Source organism: Peromyscus maniculatus, chromosome 13 (assembly GCF_049852395.1).
Source record: "Peromyscus maniculatus bairdii isolate BWxNUB_F1_BW_parent chromosome 13, HU_Pman_BW_mat_3.1, whole genome shotgun sequence".
NCBI classification, from domain to species: Eukaryota; Metazoa; Chordata; class Mammalia; order Rodentia; family Cricetidae; genus Peromyscus; species Peromyscus maniculatus.
The window spans coordinates 5,304,289-5,321,651 of NC_134864.1; the positions used below are offsets into that span (position 1 = coordinate 5,304,289).

General features: G+C 51.3%; 1 protein-coding gene across 4 annotated transcripts in view; it reads right to left on the reverse strand.

Moving 5' to 3' along the window:
• The window catches only part of Ngef (neuronal guanine nucleotide exchange factor), a 105,389-nt gene that overhangs the window by 20,530 nt on the left and 67,496 nt on the right, over positions 1-17,363 (reverse strand). For 3 of the 4 annotated variants that reach the window (XM_006984227.3, XM_076549520.1, XM_076549521.1), the window contains exons 4-5: positions 13,091-13,233; positions 7,385-7,683 (exon numbers count right to left, since the gene is read on the reverse strand). In XM_006984227.3, coding sequence (XP_006984289.2) covers positions 7,385-7,683; positions 13,091-13,233 — 442 coding nt within the window. Of the gene's footprint in view, positions 1-7,384; positions 7,684-13,090; positions 13,234-13,952; positions 14,201-17,363 lie in introns of those variants that run through there. The other variant, XM_006984228.3, reaches the window with a different exon arrangement.

Here is a 17,363-nt window from a genome sequence, read left to right on the forward strand (position 1 = left end):
TGCGAACAGACCGGAAATGTGATGTGTTAGGTGATAGCTACTGGTCACCTTAGAGCAAGGGGCCAAACTTTCTGTCCCTTGCTATTTACTTAGGACTTATTTGCAGTGTTGTTAGGGTTTTCTTCATTCAGGGGTCTGATAAGATGACGTCACTGCTAAGAATACTTGCTGCTCTTGCAGAGGAATGGAATTCAGTTTCTAACATCCACATCTGGCAGCTCACAACTGCATGTAACTTTAGGTCTGGCATATCTGATGCCCTCCTCTGTCCTCCAAGGTGCACACACAGACATACACACACTCGCACACTTACACCACATAATTAAAAAACAAACAAGTCTTTAAAAAATCCAAATGAGTGGGGCAGTGGTGATGCATGCCTTTTATCCCAGCACTCGGGAGGCAGAGGCAGAGGCAGGCAGAGCTCTGTGAGTTTGAGGCCAACCTAGTCTACAGAGTGAGTTCCAGGACAGGCTCCAAAACTACACAGAGAAATCCCGTCTCAAAAAAAAAAAAAAAAATCCAAATGATTCAATTGGGGTTGGAACATAACCTAATGACCATAATTTAAGTGTTTGTGGTTCTAAGGATCCAACTCAGTGCCTCTCATGTCCTAGGCAAGTGCTTTATCATTGAGCTACACATAGTCAATAATCCAAGTTTTTGTCCGCCATATAACAATATGAAGTACTTTCCTTCTAAAATAGTTATAATTGTTGGTGGGGGTGGAGGTGGAAATGTCTGCTCTAAGGTATGAAAAAAAAGGTAACACAATAAGTTGCAAGTCTTATTTCAGTGCCTGAGCAGACTCAGACTGTGGCGACTGGAGGGGCCCCTCCCGTCTCCAGAAGAATGCAGTCCGTTCCTGTCTGGGCAGGCTGGGTCTTGCAGCCAATCCCACTGCCAGCCTGCAGGCCACTCCACCTGTACTGCTGGGTCTCTGCTCCTCTGGGGATGTCCCCAGGTCTATCTAGCCTGCCCCCTAGATCAAAGAAGTCCCTTTGCAGAGACAGGGTCCTGAACAGAGTTGGGACGCAGGTCACCACAGCCAAGGCAACAGCCCCAGGCGCCTCTGGCTTCTTGGTTTCTCTCCATGCCAAGTGGCAGGCATGCACTGTCGAGCAGGCTGAGGTTTTGCTGGGTGGAGAGCCCCACCCTCCCTGCCCATTCCTCCTCCCTGATCCGTGTCTCCTTCCATCCCTTCCTGCCACCTTCTAGAAAAGCTCAGGGTCCTCCCTGTTGAGACACCCTATACATTTTTTCTTTTGAAGCTCAAGGACAGTTTTATTTGAGTTTAAAGGGCAACAAACTGTAAGCCTCCGAAGGTACTAGAAGAAAAAAGATGGAAGAAAAAAAGGGGGGCGGGAGGGGCGAGGGCAGAGCCACGCCATTTCAGTTGTGTTAGCGTGAGGCTGTAGACAGGAAGTTACATGGTGGCGAGGGGCTATAAGAATGAGTGAGGAAGCCCGGAGCACCAGGAGACGTACACGGAGGCTCCAGGCAAAGAAAGTGGCAGAGAAGCAAAAGGCAGTCATGTCTTCTGAGTCAGGGCTCAGAATGACGGACAGACCCAGCTGGACCTCACCTTGGAGCCAGCCACCTCCTCCAGACACCTTTTATACACGGCTTCCTCCTGGCCTTTTAATTTGAATCAGTTCTAATTATTTTTTTTTCAAACTGCCCTGCTTTTAAACAGTGACTCAAAAACCAAGGACTTCCGAGCAAGCTAGCAAATAAAATTCAATGGAGAAATCCTCCGGCAGTAGCGCTTCCTTCCCACCGGCAGCCTCTACTGCACACACCTTTGTTTTAGATCCTGATTCTTCTGGGTGCAAGTCAGACTCAGGCTTACCCAAGGTTGTCACGGGGATGAAGGGGCCATGGACATTTGCCACTTACACAGCTAAGGAACCAAAGATGCTCTGGTTACATGCTGACTTGGTGGGACCGAGAGGCTGCCTGTCTTTCTTTTCAGCAATATGGACTGAAAGAGAGGTCTGGGGGTGGGGGTGGAGGCTGGAGAGATGGTGTAGCAGTTAATAGTGCTTACTAGGAAATTATGAGGACCTGAGCTAGAATCCCAGTATCCATGTACAAGCACATCTTTGCTACTGATTCAAAAAATAAAACCTGAACACCCCAGGGTCCATTGTCAACATAGAAATCACACATTAAGAGAGCTGAAGCTTGGGTGGCAGAGGGCTTGCCTGGCATGCATGAAGTCCTGGGTTTAACCCCCAGCATTCTGTAACTGCCTGGGGTGGTAGAAGACTGTAACCAGTGGAGGCAGAAGGAAACGCAAGTCAAGGTCATCCTCTGCCATTCTGAAGTGTGGAAGACAGAACGCTGATGCCACATTGGTTTGGATGTTTTGATTATCAGTGAATTTGACTTCACTTCTTTCATTTACTTAGTGGACACTCGTAGTTCTTTTAAAAATTTTGTGTGTGTGTGTGTGTGTGTGTGTGTGTGTGTGTGTGTGTGTGTGTGTGTGTATTTGTGTCTGTGTGTATATGCACATGTGTGTAGGTACCCACAGAGGCCAGAGACACTAGATGCCCCTGGAGCTGGAGTTACAGGCAGTTGTGAGCCATCTGATATGAATCCTGAGAACCAAATTCGGGTCCTCTGCCAGGGGAATGCCCACTCTTAACCACTGAGCCCTCTCTCCAGCCCCTATGTGAACAACTTTGACCATTTTTCTCTGAGTGGTTCATCTTATCGTTGTTGATAGAGCTCCATGGCTTATTGGAGTCTGAGTTCCCTAACACGTATGAAAATAGGACATTTTTGTATTCATCTCACATCCATCCTTTTGTTTAAGACGGGGTCTCTCAATGGCCTGGAACTCCATCAGGCTAGCTTAACCGAGGGCTTCCAGGGATCCTCTTGTCTCTGAGTCCTCTCTCACTGTTGCTGGTATTATGGCCACACCACCATGCCTGGCCTTTCACGTGGGTTCTGGGGACCCGAAGTCAGATTCACACACTTGAGAAGTATGTTACCCAATGAACCATGACTCCAGGCTTCCACCATCATTTAATAGTAGAGCATGGGGCATTATGAGTGCTCTCCAAACGCAGCTCAGGTACCCTGAGTTCACAGGACCATCAATGTAGCATCCTCACCACTGTCAGTGAAATAGACTGACACTGGAAAGCCAGCCCAGACTCACTATGTACCCATGATTGGCCTTGAACTGGAGATTCTCTTGCCTCAGACTCTTGAACGCTGGGATTACAGATTTACAGATGTGCATTGCCACACCTGGCTCAATTTGAAGTTTCTACAACATTTACATTTTATTTTCTTGTTTTACTGTAACAGAGATAGACTATGCAGCGAGATTCTATGACTTGTACAATCAATAGATATTAACAATAGATATAAATTTTCCTTTTTTAAAATGGAAGTTTATATGTATGGGCATTTGGATAGCATGTATGTCTGTGCAATATGTGTATGCCTGATACCCAAGGATACCAGAAGATTGTGTTGGATCCCCTGAAATTGGGGTTACTGATTGCTGGGCATTGCCAAGCAGATGCTAAGAACTGAACTCAGGTCCATGAGTCTCCAGCAATCCTCCTGCCTCAGCCTCTTGAGTGTTGGGATTGCAAGCACAAGGCACCACACTGGCTCTGAAGATTTTGACTGAGGTGGCTCACGTCCTCTTTCACTGCACTGTCTTTGGAGGACGATGAGTGTTTGACACAGACCACCCTGTGATTCCTCTTCAGGCCCCCGTGTCCCTGCTGTCTCCCCTACAGTACAGCATGTGTGTGGCAACCTGCTGGACCCTAGGGCCCCATTCGTCAGGGTTCCACCCACTGAAGTGAGCCTCTCCCCCTCTTCAGACACCACCCAAATGACTAGGAAGAAACACATAAGCAGGCTGAAGATTTTCTAAAAGAGGAAGAGAGGATTTTCATGAAGGAAGACAGCTGGGGGAGGGGGGAGCCCAGGGACTAGGAAGGGGCACCTGCTTGATCTTGAACTTGGAAATTCTCATGATCTGTGCGGAGCAATAGCATGAGCTGGGAGAACCCTGCCATGGCTCGTGTCCCCCTGAGGCTCACACAAGGCCTGGCTCTCAGTTTGGGAGGTGCTTGGGTTGCAGAGAAGGGAATAGGGAAGCTATTGGGGGGTTCTGCACCCCTTTCTCTCTTTGTACATGCTGGGTTGCCTTCGGCTTCCCACTGTGAGGTGAAGCAGCATGGGCCCCATCAGACGCAGCTCATTTGAAACTCCGAGCTCCCAGAAGCTCAAGCGGAACACACATCTTTATCAACGACCCAGTCTCTGTACTAGTGTGGCAACAGAGGTCGATCCAGAGAGTGGCGTTGTACGGGTAAGCCAGTGTCACACAGCTAAGAGGTGGCAGTGAAGAATCAAAAAGTCGGTGGGGGACAATACAGGAGAGAATAATCATTCTCTCACTTCCCCTGTGCTACACTGCGGGGAAAACATGAAAAATGTCAAAAGAATTACTATCCAGAATGTATAAAAGCCACTCCCGATCAAGAACATCAGTGCAGAAGCCCACCAGAAAAGGAGGCATGAGGCTGGGGTACATGTAGTCATGTTTTTCTAGCATGTGTCCTGGGTTCCATCCTCAGTACCGGCTAAACACCGCACATCGGCACATGCCTGAAATCGCCGTACTCAGGAGGTAGAGGCAAGAGGATCAAAAGTTCAAGGCTGGGGCTGGAGAGATGGCTCAGCAGTTAAGAGCATATACAGTTCCTGCAGGGACCTGGGCTTGGGTCCCAGCACCAGGGTGGCAGCTCACAATCACCCCTAACTACAGTGCCCTGGGATCTGACCACCTTATTCTGACACCTGAGGGCACCAGGCACACATGAGGGACACAGACACACACACAAGCAAAACATGCATGTAAAATAAACATTTAAAAATAAATAAGATAAAATACTATTTTTAAATAGCTCAAGGCCATTCTTTGATACCTAGTGAGTTTAAGGCCAGCCTGGGCTACATGAAACCCTGTCTTGAAGAAGAAGAAGAGGAGGAGGAGGAGAAAAGAAAAGAGGGAAAATAAGATACTTAAACAAGACACACTCTTCATTCAGTGGACTGGAACTAGAGATATGGGTGATCACAGCCTCTCCCACAGTTGGTAACAAGGTGAAACTCTAGTATCTTTACCCCAACACTTGGACCCAGCAGAGTTTCTGACTTCAGATTTTCATTTTTGGGTTTGAGGATATTTGCATAGAAATGAGCAATGTTGGAAATGAGGCTTATTTAACTACGGAACTCATTTATGTTTATAAGCATTTTAGGCACACAGCTTAAAAAGTAATTTAAATTTAATTTGCGTGCGTGCGTGCGTGCGTGCGTGCGTGTGTCTGTGTCTGTGTCTGTGTGTGTGTATGTCTGCAGAGGACAGAGAGTGTGTTGATCCTCTGGAGCTGGAGTTTACAAGTGATTATGAGTAGACCAGCATGGGTGCTGGGAGCCAAACTCCAGGTCTTTAGGAGAGCAGCGAATGCTCTTAACTGCTGAGCCAAATCTCCAGTTCCCTAAAAGTAACTTTACCTAAAAACGTTTTCAACGGTTTTACATGTGAAATGGTTTGCTGGTGTAGAAATGTCGGCTTGTGGCATCATGTCTGTGCTCGAAGTTTCTGATTTTGGAGCATTTTAGATTTCTGCTTTTCCACGTGGGGCTGCTCAGCCCACACTGCCTTTGGAATGCCCTGTGTTGGGATCTGAGGTGAGACACCCTTTCACTGCTGCGAGGTGCCCATGGTCTTGCAAGAGTGAAAGATTTACCACACACAGGCCACCCTGCACTGTGTCCACAGAGCACCCTGGCCAGCCAGGGAGCACCACTGACCGCTCGGTCATCTGTGCTCCTCTGTCCTTATTCAGGCCGCTTGTTAACTGTGGTTGTTCCCTTTCAATGCTGAAAAGCAAGCAGGCATGGATGCCGAGGGGATGGGCTGTTTTGAGACAGCTGGGAAGGGATCCCTGGCTTGCACTCTCATGCCCAGCAGAACAGAGGTGGTTTTCACGAAATCTCAGCTGAAAGCTGCGAGGGGCCTAGGGAAGGCGCTGGCATTGTCTGCTTTTGAAAAAATAATGAAAACGTGTTGGTGGGCTACTTATGGAATTTTAAAACATTTAGAAATAAGTGGCACCTTTATCCACCTGAAGGGCCTTTGACAGTATTTTCTATGTCTGATAATATGGTGGCTTGGTTTTCTAACCCACTAGAGAGTTCCCCAGGGTTCATTACCTTTATAACCGGGGCATGTGCAAGTGGCCCACTGTATTTACGCTATTTAGTTTTCTTTGCTTCTGTTTCTGTTTTAGTTTTTGAGGCAGGCTCTCGTGTAGCCCAGGCTGGCCTCTAATTGCCTATGTGGGTGAGGATGACTCTGAACTCACAGTCTTCCTGCCTCTGGCCATGGTGTGCTGGAGTCACAGACATGCGCCACACGCCCAGTCCCCTTCCTATGTTAAACACAGAGAACTCGCTCCTCTGTGTTAGGTCCACTTGTGCTGGAAAAGGTTTACATTGTGTTTCAAAGTTTTAAATATATGAATTGATCCCTAAGTTTCACTCAGGGACAACAACCACCTAAATAAGGTCTTGATGTGGCCCCATGCTAGGTAGGATGTCAAAGTTTAAATATATTTCTACTTGAGTCTCCCAGACTCACACACACACACTGAAACCTACTGAACTGGGCGACGCAGGCAGAAGCTAGACTCTGTTTTGATCATTATGGTCATCCCCCCACACACACACACACACTCTACCCCCAGGTGACCACTCTTTCTCCCATGACCATCCTTTCCTCTCTACTATACTTTCCTGGTGCTTACAAGATCAAGATCATTGCTCAACAAAAAACAAACACTTGTTACATGTTTCTGTTGCTGATCATTTCCCATTGATTATTTCTCACTGCTAGCAACCAATCATTGTGCTGCTTACTGGGCGCCTCAAGGAGAGTGTCCAGGACCTTCACACAAAAGGTCTCTTGGATCCTCATCCATCCAGAATCCACATGGCCCCTAAATGTGAGAAGAAGCACAAATGACCCTGTCACCTGCAGAGGACTGCAGTCATCTCATAGTTCTGTACCACCTAGGGCTTCAATGTCACCAGAACAGAAAGACAGTCACCCTGTCTAACAAAAACCATCAACGCTTCTAACACTCAGCATGAGCACCGAGTCAGACCAGAAAGCGGCTGGGTGGTTTGTGACCTGTGAAATGTCTTGTTCCCTATCTGTGTTCGACAGACATGTTCAGCCCTGCACTGCTCTAGTGAGCCGGCTGGGAACCTCGGCTCTGCAGAGGACCCCTCAGACTCCCCGGATCTCCTGCCCGCCCGGGAACCTGCATACCTCCTGCAGCTTGACCTCCTCAGGCTGAAGGATGTCCAGCACACCGCTGCTCTGGATCTCAGGAAGGTCTTGCCAGAGGTTGAACCTGGAGTGTGGGTTGCTGAGCAGGCAGATCTGAGGCAGAGCTCTCCTCTCAGGTGGACTGGCCAGCTCCTCCTCTTCCTCTTCCTCTTCCTCCTCTGGGGTGTCTTCCCCAGCCTGGGACCCATCCGAGTTGCTTTGTATTTCTGCATCCTGTTGCCTCCGGGTTTCGATTTCTTGGAGAGTCGATTTGTCTCTATACTCTTGGTACAGGAGCCCTGAAATCAAAGAGTTACACACAGACAAGCACAGGAGGTCAGGCGACCGCCCCTTCGGAGCCCCCCCCCCACACACACAGAGAAAGCCAATAGCTCCAGGCCTCAGCAGCAGGGTCTGGCCCCGCAGAAGAGACCACCCATTGCCTTCATTGCTGGGGAAGATCAGCTTATGTAAGTTTCCTCCGACAAGTAAAGAAATCCCTGAGTCGATTCAAAATGGCTTTTCCCACACACACTGGAAAAAACAAGAATGCAGACCTTGATGTGTTAATAGGCACGCATGCAAAATTGATGGAAATGTCCCAATTACGCCTCAATCTCCCCCTAGGGTCCTTTCCCCAGCTTTCAATGTTTCAATATTAAAACCTAAGTCTGCATCCCTGAGCCGAGAGTGGTTCTGAGTTTTCATGTTGAATCAGTGTCTCGTCAAATGAGCCCAAAGGAAACTGTTTTGTCTGCCACTCCTGGGTATTCCCTGACCAATTGCATCTAAAAACCAATGTGACCCGAATCTCGGGGGGCAGACTAGGGGTGCTCATGGATCAGTGTAAACTCAGCACACCACAGAAAAGAAACGAGAAAAATAGTTGGGATATTCTGGCTGCAGAACAGAGGGACAGTCCCTCCACCCAGGCTGGCAGGGACAAGGGTGTGAGATACTGCCTGCCAAGAGATGGTAGAAGGGGGTTACCCCAAGAGTCCTGTGGGTTGTGCTATAGAGGTAGAACTCTGCCCTAAGGGCCTGTGCAGAGCCCAGATAGGCATGCTCATGTGTCTGTGGGCATGCCGGGGAGGATAAGGCCCATGGCATTTCCCAGGACAAGGTCATCAATTAAGTGAAGGCAGGGTCAAGGCCCTAACCATGGCATGGTAACATGGTAGAAGATGAGCCCTGGCAGCCAGCTGGCACTGGATCGCCAACAACATTCAGGTAACCAGTATGGCTCCATTGGCGGAGTCAGGCAGCAGAGGGCTGGGGTGACAGAGATGCAAGGGTATTTGGGGTGCCAGGGGACCCCATCAGGCAGCTGGATGCTCTGGCATGGAGTTTGAAGCCCCGGGAAAGGTACTTTCCTCATGCAAGATCCAGTAAGGTTAAGTGGGACCCTGCAAAGTCCTGGCTGCGGCGGCGGTGGCAGCATGGACCTGAGCCACCATTTTCTCTGCATGTGGCTCAGAATTATGTCTAAACAGTCGGAAGGGAGAAGAGAGAACTAGATCACCGAGGAAATCCTGACAGCGGAGGGATGAATTGCATTCACTGGCAGGGGTGAGTCTGGCATAAACCCATTCTGTGAATTAAATTACTTGCTTCCGACACTTGGTGACTCTGTGACTCTACATTATGAAGCCTTTACAACAAGGCAGGACAGCCCTGGTTTCAGAGGACTGAGGTCCTGTGTTTTTACAGGTCTCCTATTTGCAGAATTCAACATGGAGTTCATTGGCCAAAGGGATGCTAATGAGCATCAAAATCCATGTTAAACTCCACCTAGGTTATGCTCTTCTCCAAGAACTGTCTAATTGTCACCTCAGAAACCAGGTCAACATACATCCATGGGTGCTGGTTTGTGACCATTGGGGTGCACATGTGTGTGCATGTATGTGGAGGGCATACATCATTCTTCAGGTGCGGGACACCTTGGGCTTTTTCTTTTGAGACAGGGTTTCTTATTGGCCTGGGGTTCACCAGGTAAGTTAGGTTAGCCAGCCCGTGAACCCCAGGGGTACTCCTTGTCTGCCTCCTCAACACTAGGATTACAAACTGTGCTGGCGTGCCTGACTGTTATGGGTTCTGGAGGTCGAACCCAAGTCCTCATACTTGTATGGCCAGCATTTTGCTGCCTCCCCAATCCTCCTCACTAATTATCACCCAGAGATTCTGACCATGTTTGCTGGGGCTTCCTCCAGACAACTCAGCAGAGCTTAGTCATGGTTGAACACCTTTTAAAATCACCATTTCTGAGCTTCCTGAAAGCGTCTAACTTAGCACGTTTTAAAGGCTCAAAAACACATCTTATGCCACAGCCAGAAAACTGCGGGCAAGTACTACCCCAGACTTCTCAGAGGCCCATGTGCTGACGGGAGACAAAAATACCAGCACTGTGGGTAGCTGTGTTGGAAATGGTATTTCTGAAAGCACTTCACAGTGGACGCTGCCTCTCCCTGTCCCCTCCCACTGCTGCTGCCTTCCACCGGAGAGGGGAGGGCTGGTCTGGACATTCTGTGCTCAGGGAGGTGGGCGGGGACTGACGGAGGCTCTCACCTCCATCACCAGTGGTAGTGGGTCTCAGTACCTGCGTATGACACCGGCGGGGGACCGAGGTGTCTGAATGCTGATGCTCCCTCACACACACACCAATTCCTATGCTGGGATCTAGAGCCCACTGTTAGAGTGTTAGGAGGAAGGGTCTTGGGGGAAGTGGGTCCCCTAGGTGGAATTTATCCAAGAGACTGGAGGGTGCTGCCATGTGGGACTCTTAGATGATCCAGGAAGCAGAGAGGGCAGCCTTTACCAGACACAGCTCAGCTGAGGGCCGGGTGACTGACTTGTAGCAGAACTCTGAGGGGACAATCTCTAAAACATAAATTACCTAGTGTTAAGATTTGGATGTAGCATTTTCCCCCAAAGGTTCATGTGCCCATCTGATTGGTCTCCATCGTAGCAATGGCGAAGGGTAGCCTCACGGAAGGTAATTTAAGTGGCACAGGCATCTCCTCTGAAAGGTTCCAGCAGAGCTTTTGATCAAGAGCAGGTTATTCTAAAATGAAACTGTCTGGTCCTGGACCTCCCTAGCTTCCCTCCCATAGTCTTGCCTTGTTACCATTCCTGTGTGTAGCATGGCCCTCACCAGGGCCAACAGACACTGGTGCCCTGCTCTTACACTAATAAAAATGTGAGCTAAAGAACCACCTTTTTGTATAAAGGTCCCAGCCTCAGGCATTTTGTCACAGCGACACAAAAATACAGCAAGACATTCAATCTAAGGTATGAGACAGGAAAAGGGGATGTCTTTAGGAGTCTCTTAAAGTGGTGTCTGTGGTCCTGTGAATAAGAATGGCCCCCATAGGCTCATATATTTGAATGCTTGGTTACCAGTTGGTGGACTGTTGGAAAGGATTAGGAGGTGTGGCTTTATTGGAGGAGGGGTGTCCTTGTTGGAGAAGGGGTGTGGGGGGGGTGAATTTTGAGGTTTCAAAAGCCCATGCCAGGCCTGGCATCTCTCTCCTCTCTCTGCCTACCGCCCGCCTGCCAGTGGATCAGGATGCAGCTCTCAGCTACTTCTCCAGGTCCATGCCATGCTTCCTGCAGTGATGACAATGGACCTCTGAAACTCCAGGGAAGCCCCAGTTAAATGCGTTCTTTTTTAAGGGTTGCCTTGGTTGTGGTGTCTCCTCACAGCAACAGAACACAAACTAAGACAGTATCCATCCCCAGTAGACACACGAAGACAACCGCCCTTCCTGCCTTTACAGACCTCAGCTTGAGGGCGTGGTTCCTGGAGCTCTAACTGCACCTCCTAAGACAAAACCCAAATAAAGTAGGGGGTGTAGGAAACATAGCTGGGCGACTGGTAGGTGAGGGAACCCACTCTTGAACCTCTTACCTCTCCCTCAAACGAGACGGGCCACCTCCACTGCGGAGACCCTTTGCTTCTGGGTAGTGTTACTTCCAACCAACACTCAACACAAGCCATGTCAGGACTCATCAAAGGGCTCCACACTCTCCCCTGCCCCCCAGGGGCGCTCCTGCTTTCACCCTCCCAGGGTTACCATGATTACAATCGTCTAACGCCATTTTTCATAATCTTTTGTTTTTATCTCAAATTGTCTTAAATCCAATTTCCATATAAAGGGAACAGATTTATCTGTGCACCTTCTGTTCTCGCCGTACTGTTACTGTCTCGTGGTTTGGTTTGTTTTCCTCTCTGTACCACCAGTAAGCCCCTGGGCTGTTAACTCTCCCTGTCAAAGCTCACGCTCATGTGATCTGCAGAAAGGCTTTGCTCCCGATTCTTACTGAAATGATCTGGACCGGCTTGGTCATGTTCTGTTAGAGGGGGAGCCCCCGGTTCCTCTGACCACAGTGCCCTGCCCCATCCCACCCTTCAAAAATCCATCTTCCCGAAGAGAAAGCATTTTTCCTTTCAAGCTTCCAAGCCTACTTGTAAAGGGCAAGCTACTCACTTATTATTTAACAAGCAGTGTCTACGTGCCAAGCACCATGTTAGGTGCCAGAGACAACACACAAACACACTCACATCCCAGCATCCTCAGCCTGACTGGTAGAGAACCACAGAGACAAACCCAGAATTGGTGCAGTTTACCCTCAGGAGGCAATCTCCTAGCCTCCTGCCCCCCCCCCCCCCCAGAGCCCTGGCAGGAAGCTCTGAGTGCAAAAGAGTAAGTAGCCTTCCTAAGAAGTCTCCCTACAGCTGGGTTTGTCCCGCTTCCTCCCTGGAGACACTGTGTCCCTCACAGGGTTTGGCAATGGAAGATAATTATTACATATTAAATACATAGGAATACAACTATATTCAAAATATAAAATTTGTATTTAAGAGAATAGACTGTTGATGGCTCTAACGACATCCCAGAATATTTTCAAAGCAGCTAGCATCATTTTTGGATTAACAAGAGCTGTTCACAGGTGGTGGTCCTGGTGGTAACAAATGTGGTTCAATGTCAGCAGCATTTTTTTCGAATGCGAATGCTTCAGCTCTTGGGACACCTCAATCCTCCGAGGACTCACAGGGTTTCCTCCCAGCTCTGGAGGAGCAAGACTCCCCAGTTCTGTTCCCTTGGGTCCATCTTTTGGAAACAGTCTCTTCGTCTTCTGGGAGCAGTGGCATTCCTGCCTCTCTCATTTCCACTCATGCAAGGAGGGCACAGCCAGCCTGGTTCTTCCCAGAGTGCCTGAGGACAGCTTCAACTTCTGGCTACCTTCCAGGTCCTCTCAGGCCCTCCCTGATGAAGCCAAGAAAGGCTCCATCCTCTCTCCGGCCAGGCTACTCCCTTCCCCGTCTCGGGGCAGAAGTGACCAGAAACAGCATTTTCTACAGGAAAGGGCTGGACCAAGAGTGTTCTCCAAGAGACATCAGGATCAAAACCCGCTGCTACAGCCCAGCGTTGCCTCCACGAGGTCCAGGCTAGCCTGGGCTACGAGAAAATTCCAGGCCAGCCAGGGCTGCAGTGTGAGCCTCAGTCTCACAAACCCCCCCACAATTCCGGGCTAAATTAACCCAGTCGTGCAGCACTAATAAAACACGGCAGTTCTGCCTAGGACACCATTAGAAGCACTCATGTCAAAAGCCGCCTGCCAGCCCGGCAGCTAGGCTCTCCCCACCTCCCCAGAGTCCACCAGAGTCGCATGGCCCAAACGAGCCGCTCCCCATCCGGGACTCACCTATTTGTTCAATAAGGTTTCTCCAGGAGTCGGCGGGAATGGGATGGATCATCTGCAGGGCCTCGGTGAGCGTAGTGGGGCTGTCGGTGAGGGCCGGGCACTCCTCGGGCGTGGTCCCATTTCCAGGGGTGGAAGATGACTCGCTGTAAGAGAGGGAGGAGAAAGAGGGCCGTTTATTTTCAAGCAACGACACACCTTGGCTAGATCGCAAGAGGCAACTCTCCGTCTGCACAAGCGGCTACTGGCCAGGGGTACTGCCCTGCGCGCGTTCAAGCCGAGGGGGCCACAGTGGCCGCCACGTGTCCGGGCCGGGCGAGCCCTTACAAACCCTTTCTGTCACCATACCAGGGTGCGACGGGGTGATTCACTCCTACACCATTCCGCCCAAACCTTCATGTTTTTCGAGCTCGCGGGCAGGCGTCGGAAACTTGGCGTACCCTGGCCGCTCTGCAGCGTCGAAGGCCGCCCCAACGGGTCCTGCCAGCTCGCTGCCACCCTACGCCCTTAGCTGTCGCGGGCCCCCTGGCCCCACTTGGGGCTCTGATCCTCCAGTCCCAGAGACTCAGAGCGCAGAGAGGGGCGAAGGGCAGGATACGCGCGCTCTGAGTGTCTAGGGAGAGGGTGTAGGAGGCCATCCCACGCAGGGACTGGGTGCTAGTAACCTGGACCGGGACGCACGGCTCTCGGGGTTGTGGGGGAGCGGGATGCAGGTCCGACGGGTTAGAGTTAGTAAGGGCAGCAGGAACCCGGGGGTCAGGGACCCGGATAGGCCGCGGGGGTCCGTGAAAATCTCCCGGGGCGCGAGTGGGAGGAAAGTAGGTGGGGACGGCGTGCCGGGGGCCGGGATGCCACCGGTCCTCACCTGCCGGGCAGGTGTCCCGCCGCCGAGTCGCGCGTGTCGCTCTCCGAGGTGGAGCTGTCGTGGTCCACGGCGCAGGCGGCGCTGAAGGCTGCAGCCAGCAGCTCCATGGGGACAGGCGACCGGGCAGGCGCAGGGGCCGGCGGGGGGCCCAGGGCCCGGCCGGGGGCAACGCGCGGACTCCGAAGAGAGGTCGCAGCGCGCGCGGCTGGAGCCGGAGCTGCAGCCGCCGCCGCCGCCGCCGCCACTGTCGAGCGCTCCCGCGGACGAGAGCGCGCCTGGAGGCTCCCGGGGTTGCCACGGCAACGAGGGAGGCGGGCCGGGCGCGCGCGGCGGGGGCGAGGCCAGCGGCGGCGTGGTGGGGGCGCTGGGGCCCGGTGCACCCGGACCAGGGGGCGGTGACTCCCCACATGGACCGGAGTCCCGCGGTGCCTGCCTCCCCCGCGGCTGCTGGGTGCCGAGAGACGCGGGGACAGAGGGACTGCGAGCTGCCTCCGCCAGTCTCCCCCTCCTGCCGGGGCGGGGGGCCGGTTGCGGCAGCTCCGCCCTGGGTTCCTGGAAGGCGCGGGCAAGGCGACCCTTGGTCCCATCCATAGATCTGTGCCTTGCCCGCAGCGGGGACCCTTGGCAGTTCCCATACGGCAGTTCTCATACAGCTGAGTCTCTTGAATCATGTCTCTATCACTCGGTCTAGGGAATGTATACCCTCTAATCCCAGTTGGAGGAGAAACAGCGGTGCCCTCTGCACTCAGGCTCTTGACTCTCATGGTGTGTATGTGCCGGGGGGGGGGCGGGGGAGGGAACCCCAATGCAGACGTCTCTCCTGAGTGGATGTGTCTGCTGGAACAATCTCTCCCAGCGACCCCAAAGGCTAGCAGACCGGAGTTAAAGAGAAAGATCGAAGTTCTCTGAAACCTCTTGTAGGATTTCCCCTGCTCATTGATCTCTGAGATCTGCGCCTTACTGCTGCTGGTTAGTTAGAACAGGGCTCAAAGTGCAGCTAGGCGAGAGAAGTCGCTGTGTGGCGTAGCACAAGCTCAGATCCACTCCGAGGGAAGGGGAGCGCGGGCCAAGGCACGAGCCTCTTCCATCATGCGGCCAGCTCGGGTGTGACATGGGAATCTGGAGGTCCCGCTGCCCGGTCCCCTTAGCGACTAGCCAGCCTACTCCTCTTGGTCGGTGTCCAGGTGACAGCCGCCTTTGTCTGAAGCAGCTGCAGCCAGTTCTGTAGGTATCTGGGAGTGAGGGTAGGCTACAATTTTCCTGCGAATGCCCCCTCCACACTCCACCTGTGGGCATTGGTTTTAAAGGGACCGGTTCCTGAGGTTTTGAGGCAGCTATGTTAATGGTTGAGCTTGGCCCCCTTTTGTGTGTATGAGTATTTTGCCTGCATGCATGTATGTGACCAACGTGTTTGCCTGGTGCCCTTGGGAATTAGAAAAGGTCATTAGATCCCCTGGAACTGGAATTACATGTGATTGTGAGACACCACGTAGATGCTGGGAACTGAACCGCGGGTCCTCCGCCAGAAGAGTAACAAGTCTCTTAACCACTGAACTGCTCCAGCCCCAAGCTTTGCTTCTTCTTGGATGAGTAGATGGGAGGCAGGGCGGGACAAGCAAGAGAAACGAGGGAGTTTAAGTGAAGGGAGGGTTCTTTGGCTGCGAAGTGGGGATGGTTATTTTTATTGACATTTGACACAGCCTAGCACCACCAGACTAAAGAGTCTGAATGAGGGATTATCTGTATCAGCCATGTCTGCAGGGGAATTGTCTTGATTAGGTTAATTGAAGTGGGAAAACCCAGTCTACCTTTGGCTGTGCCGTTCCCTGTTTGGGTCATGGACTGTGTAAGAGTGAAGAAGACCCTAAGCTAAGTGGTCGAAGCATGCACGTGTCCATCTCTCTGCTCTGGACTGTGGGTGTGATGTGACCAGCTGCTCCAAGTTCCCGCCTTGATTTGAGTTAAATAAACCCTTTCTCTCCTTAGTTACTCTCGGTCTGGGTGTTCTAGCACAGCAACAACAGCAGCAGCAACAACAAAAACAACAACAACAACAACAACAACAACAACAACAACAACAACGGAGGCTGGAGGGGGTGTGTGTGTGCCATTCCTGGTGGCCGGAGTCCAGTAGACCCCACCTCTCCCTGACTCAGGGAGGAGGATTAGAAGTAGCATAAAGCCCCAGCCCCTGAATCCCGAAGCTGCAACTCCTTCCTCCTTCCCTGAGACACACAGTTCTCTCAAGGCCTCATGGGAGTTGAGAGACAACCTCGGAGTCCTCTCCCCAAGCCCTGCACCTGCCTTTGTGATCCTGCCCCCCCCCCCCCCCCCCACTGCGCCACCCAGCCTCTTCCTCTACAATTCGATTTGCTCCATGGCCATCCCCATCACTACCATCCCAGACTCTGCTCTGGCTGCCATGATGAACTATCAGGGATAGGATGGCTTCTGAAGCTGAGGTCTGAGGTTCGGCAGGGCAGGCTCTGGTACCGCATTCTGGCAGAAAGGGAGGGAGGGAGGGTGTTCTCTGGGGTTTTCTAATCCCATTTATGAGAGGTCCACACTCATGTGGTAAAAGCTTCCCAAAGTCCACTTGTCCTAATAAGATTATATTGTGGGGATCAGTTCAACATGTGAATTTGGAGAATACAAACCTTCAGTCCATAGTATTCTTCCACGGGCGCCTCCCACCCCAACTTTATTTCTATATACTCAAACTACATTTCATTCATCCAAATAACACAACAGTCCTAACTTCTCACAGCACCAAGCCTAAAGTCTCATCTAAATCAAGCATGGTAGGGCAGGATAATTCCCTGGTGTAGTGCAAGGACCTGGGTTGGATGCCCATTCCCTGAGAAAAAGAAAAAAAAAATCAGCAATAACAAGTTAACTATGGTTAAGACTCAAAGTCTGGTTTATCCTCAGGTAACACTTCTCATCAGTTGTGAACATCCAAAATCAAACATGATATGCCCTTCTAAATATAGTACTTGGACAGGTGGGGATTGATGTCCCAGTTCCAGAAGGGAGGAATATGATTGAAAAAAGAGGTGACAGGTCCCAAGTAGGAATCCTGGTGTGAATGCACATCTCCATTGTCAGCTTAACTGGGTTTAGAATCACCATGGAAACACACCCTTGGGTGTACCTAAGAGGGTTTCCAGAAATGAAGAAGATCCACCAGGAATGTGGGCAGCACCATCGATGGACTAAGGTCCAGGCTTGGGGAAAAGGAGAAAGCTAAGCGACCTGCTTCCTGCATCCCTCTGCTTCCTGCATCCCTCTGCTTCCTGCATCCCTCTGCTTCCTGCATCCCTCTGCTTCCTGCATCCCTCTGCTTCCTGCATCCCCTGCTTCCTGCATCCTCTGCTTCCTGCATCCCTCTGCTTCCTGCATCCCTCTGCT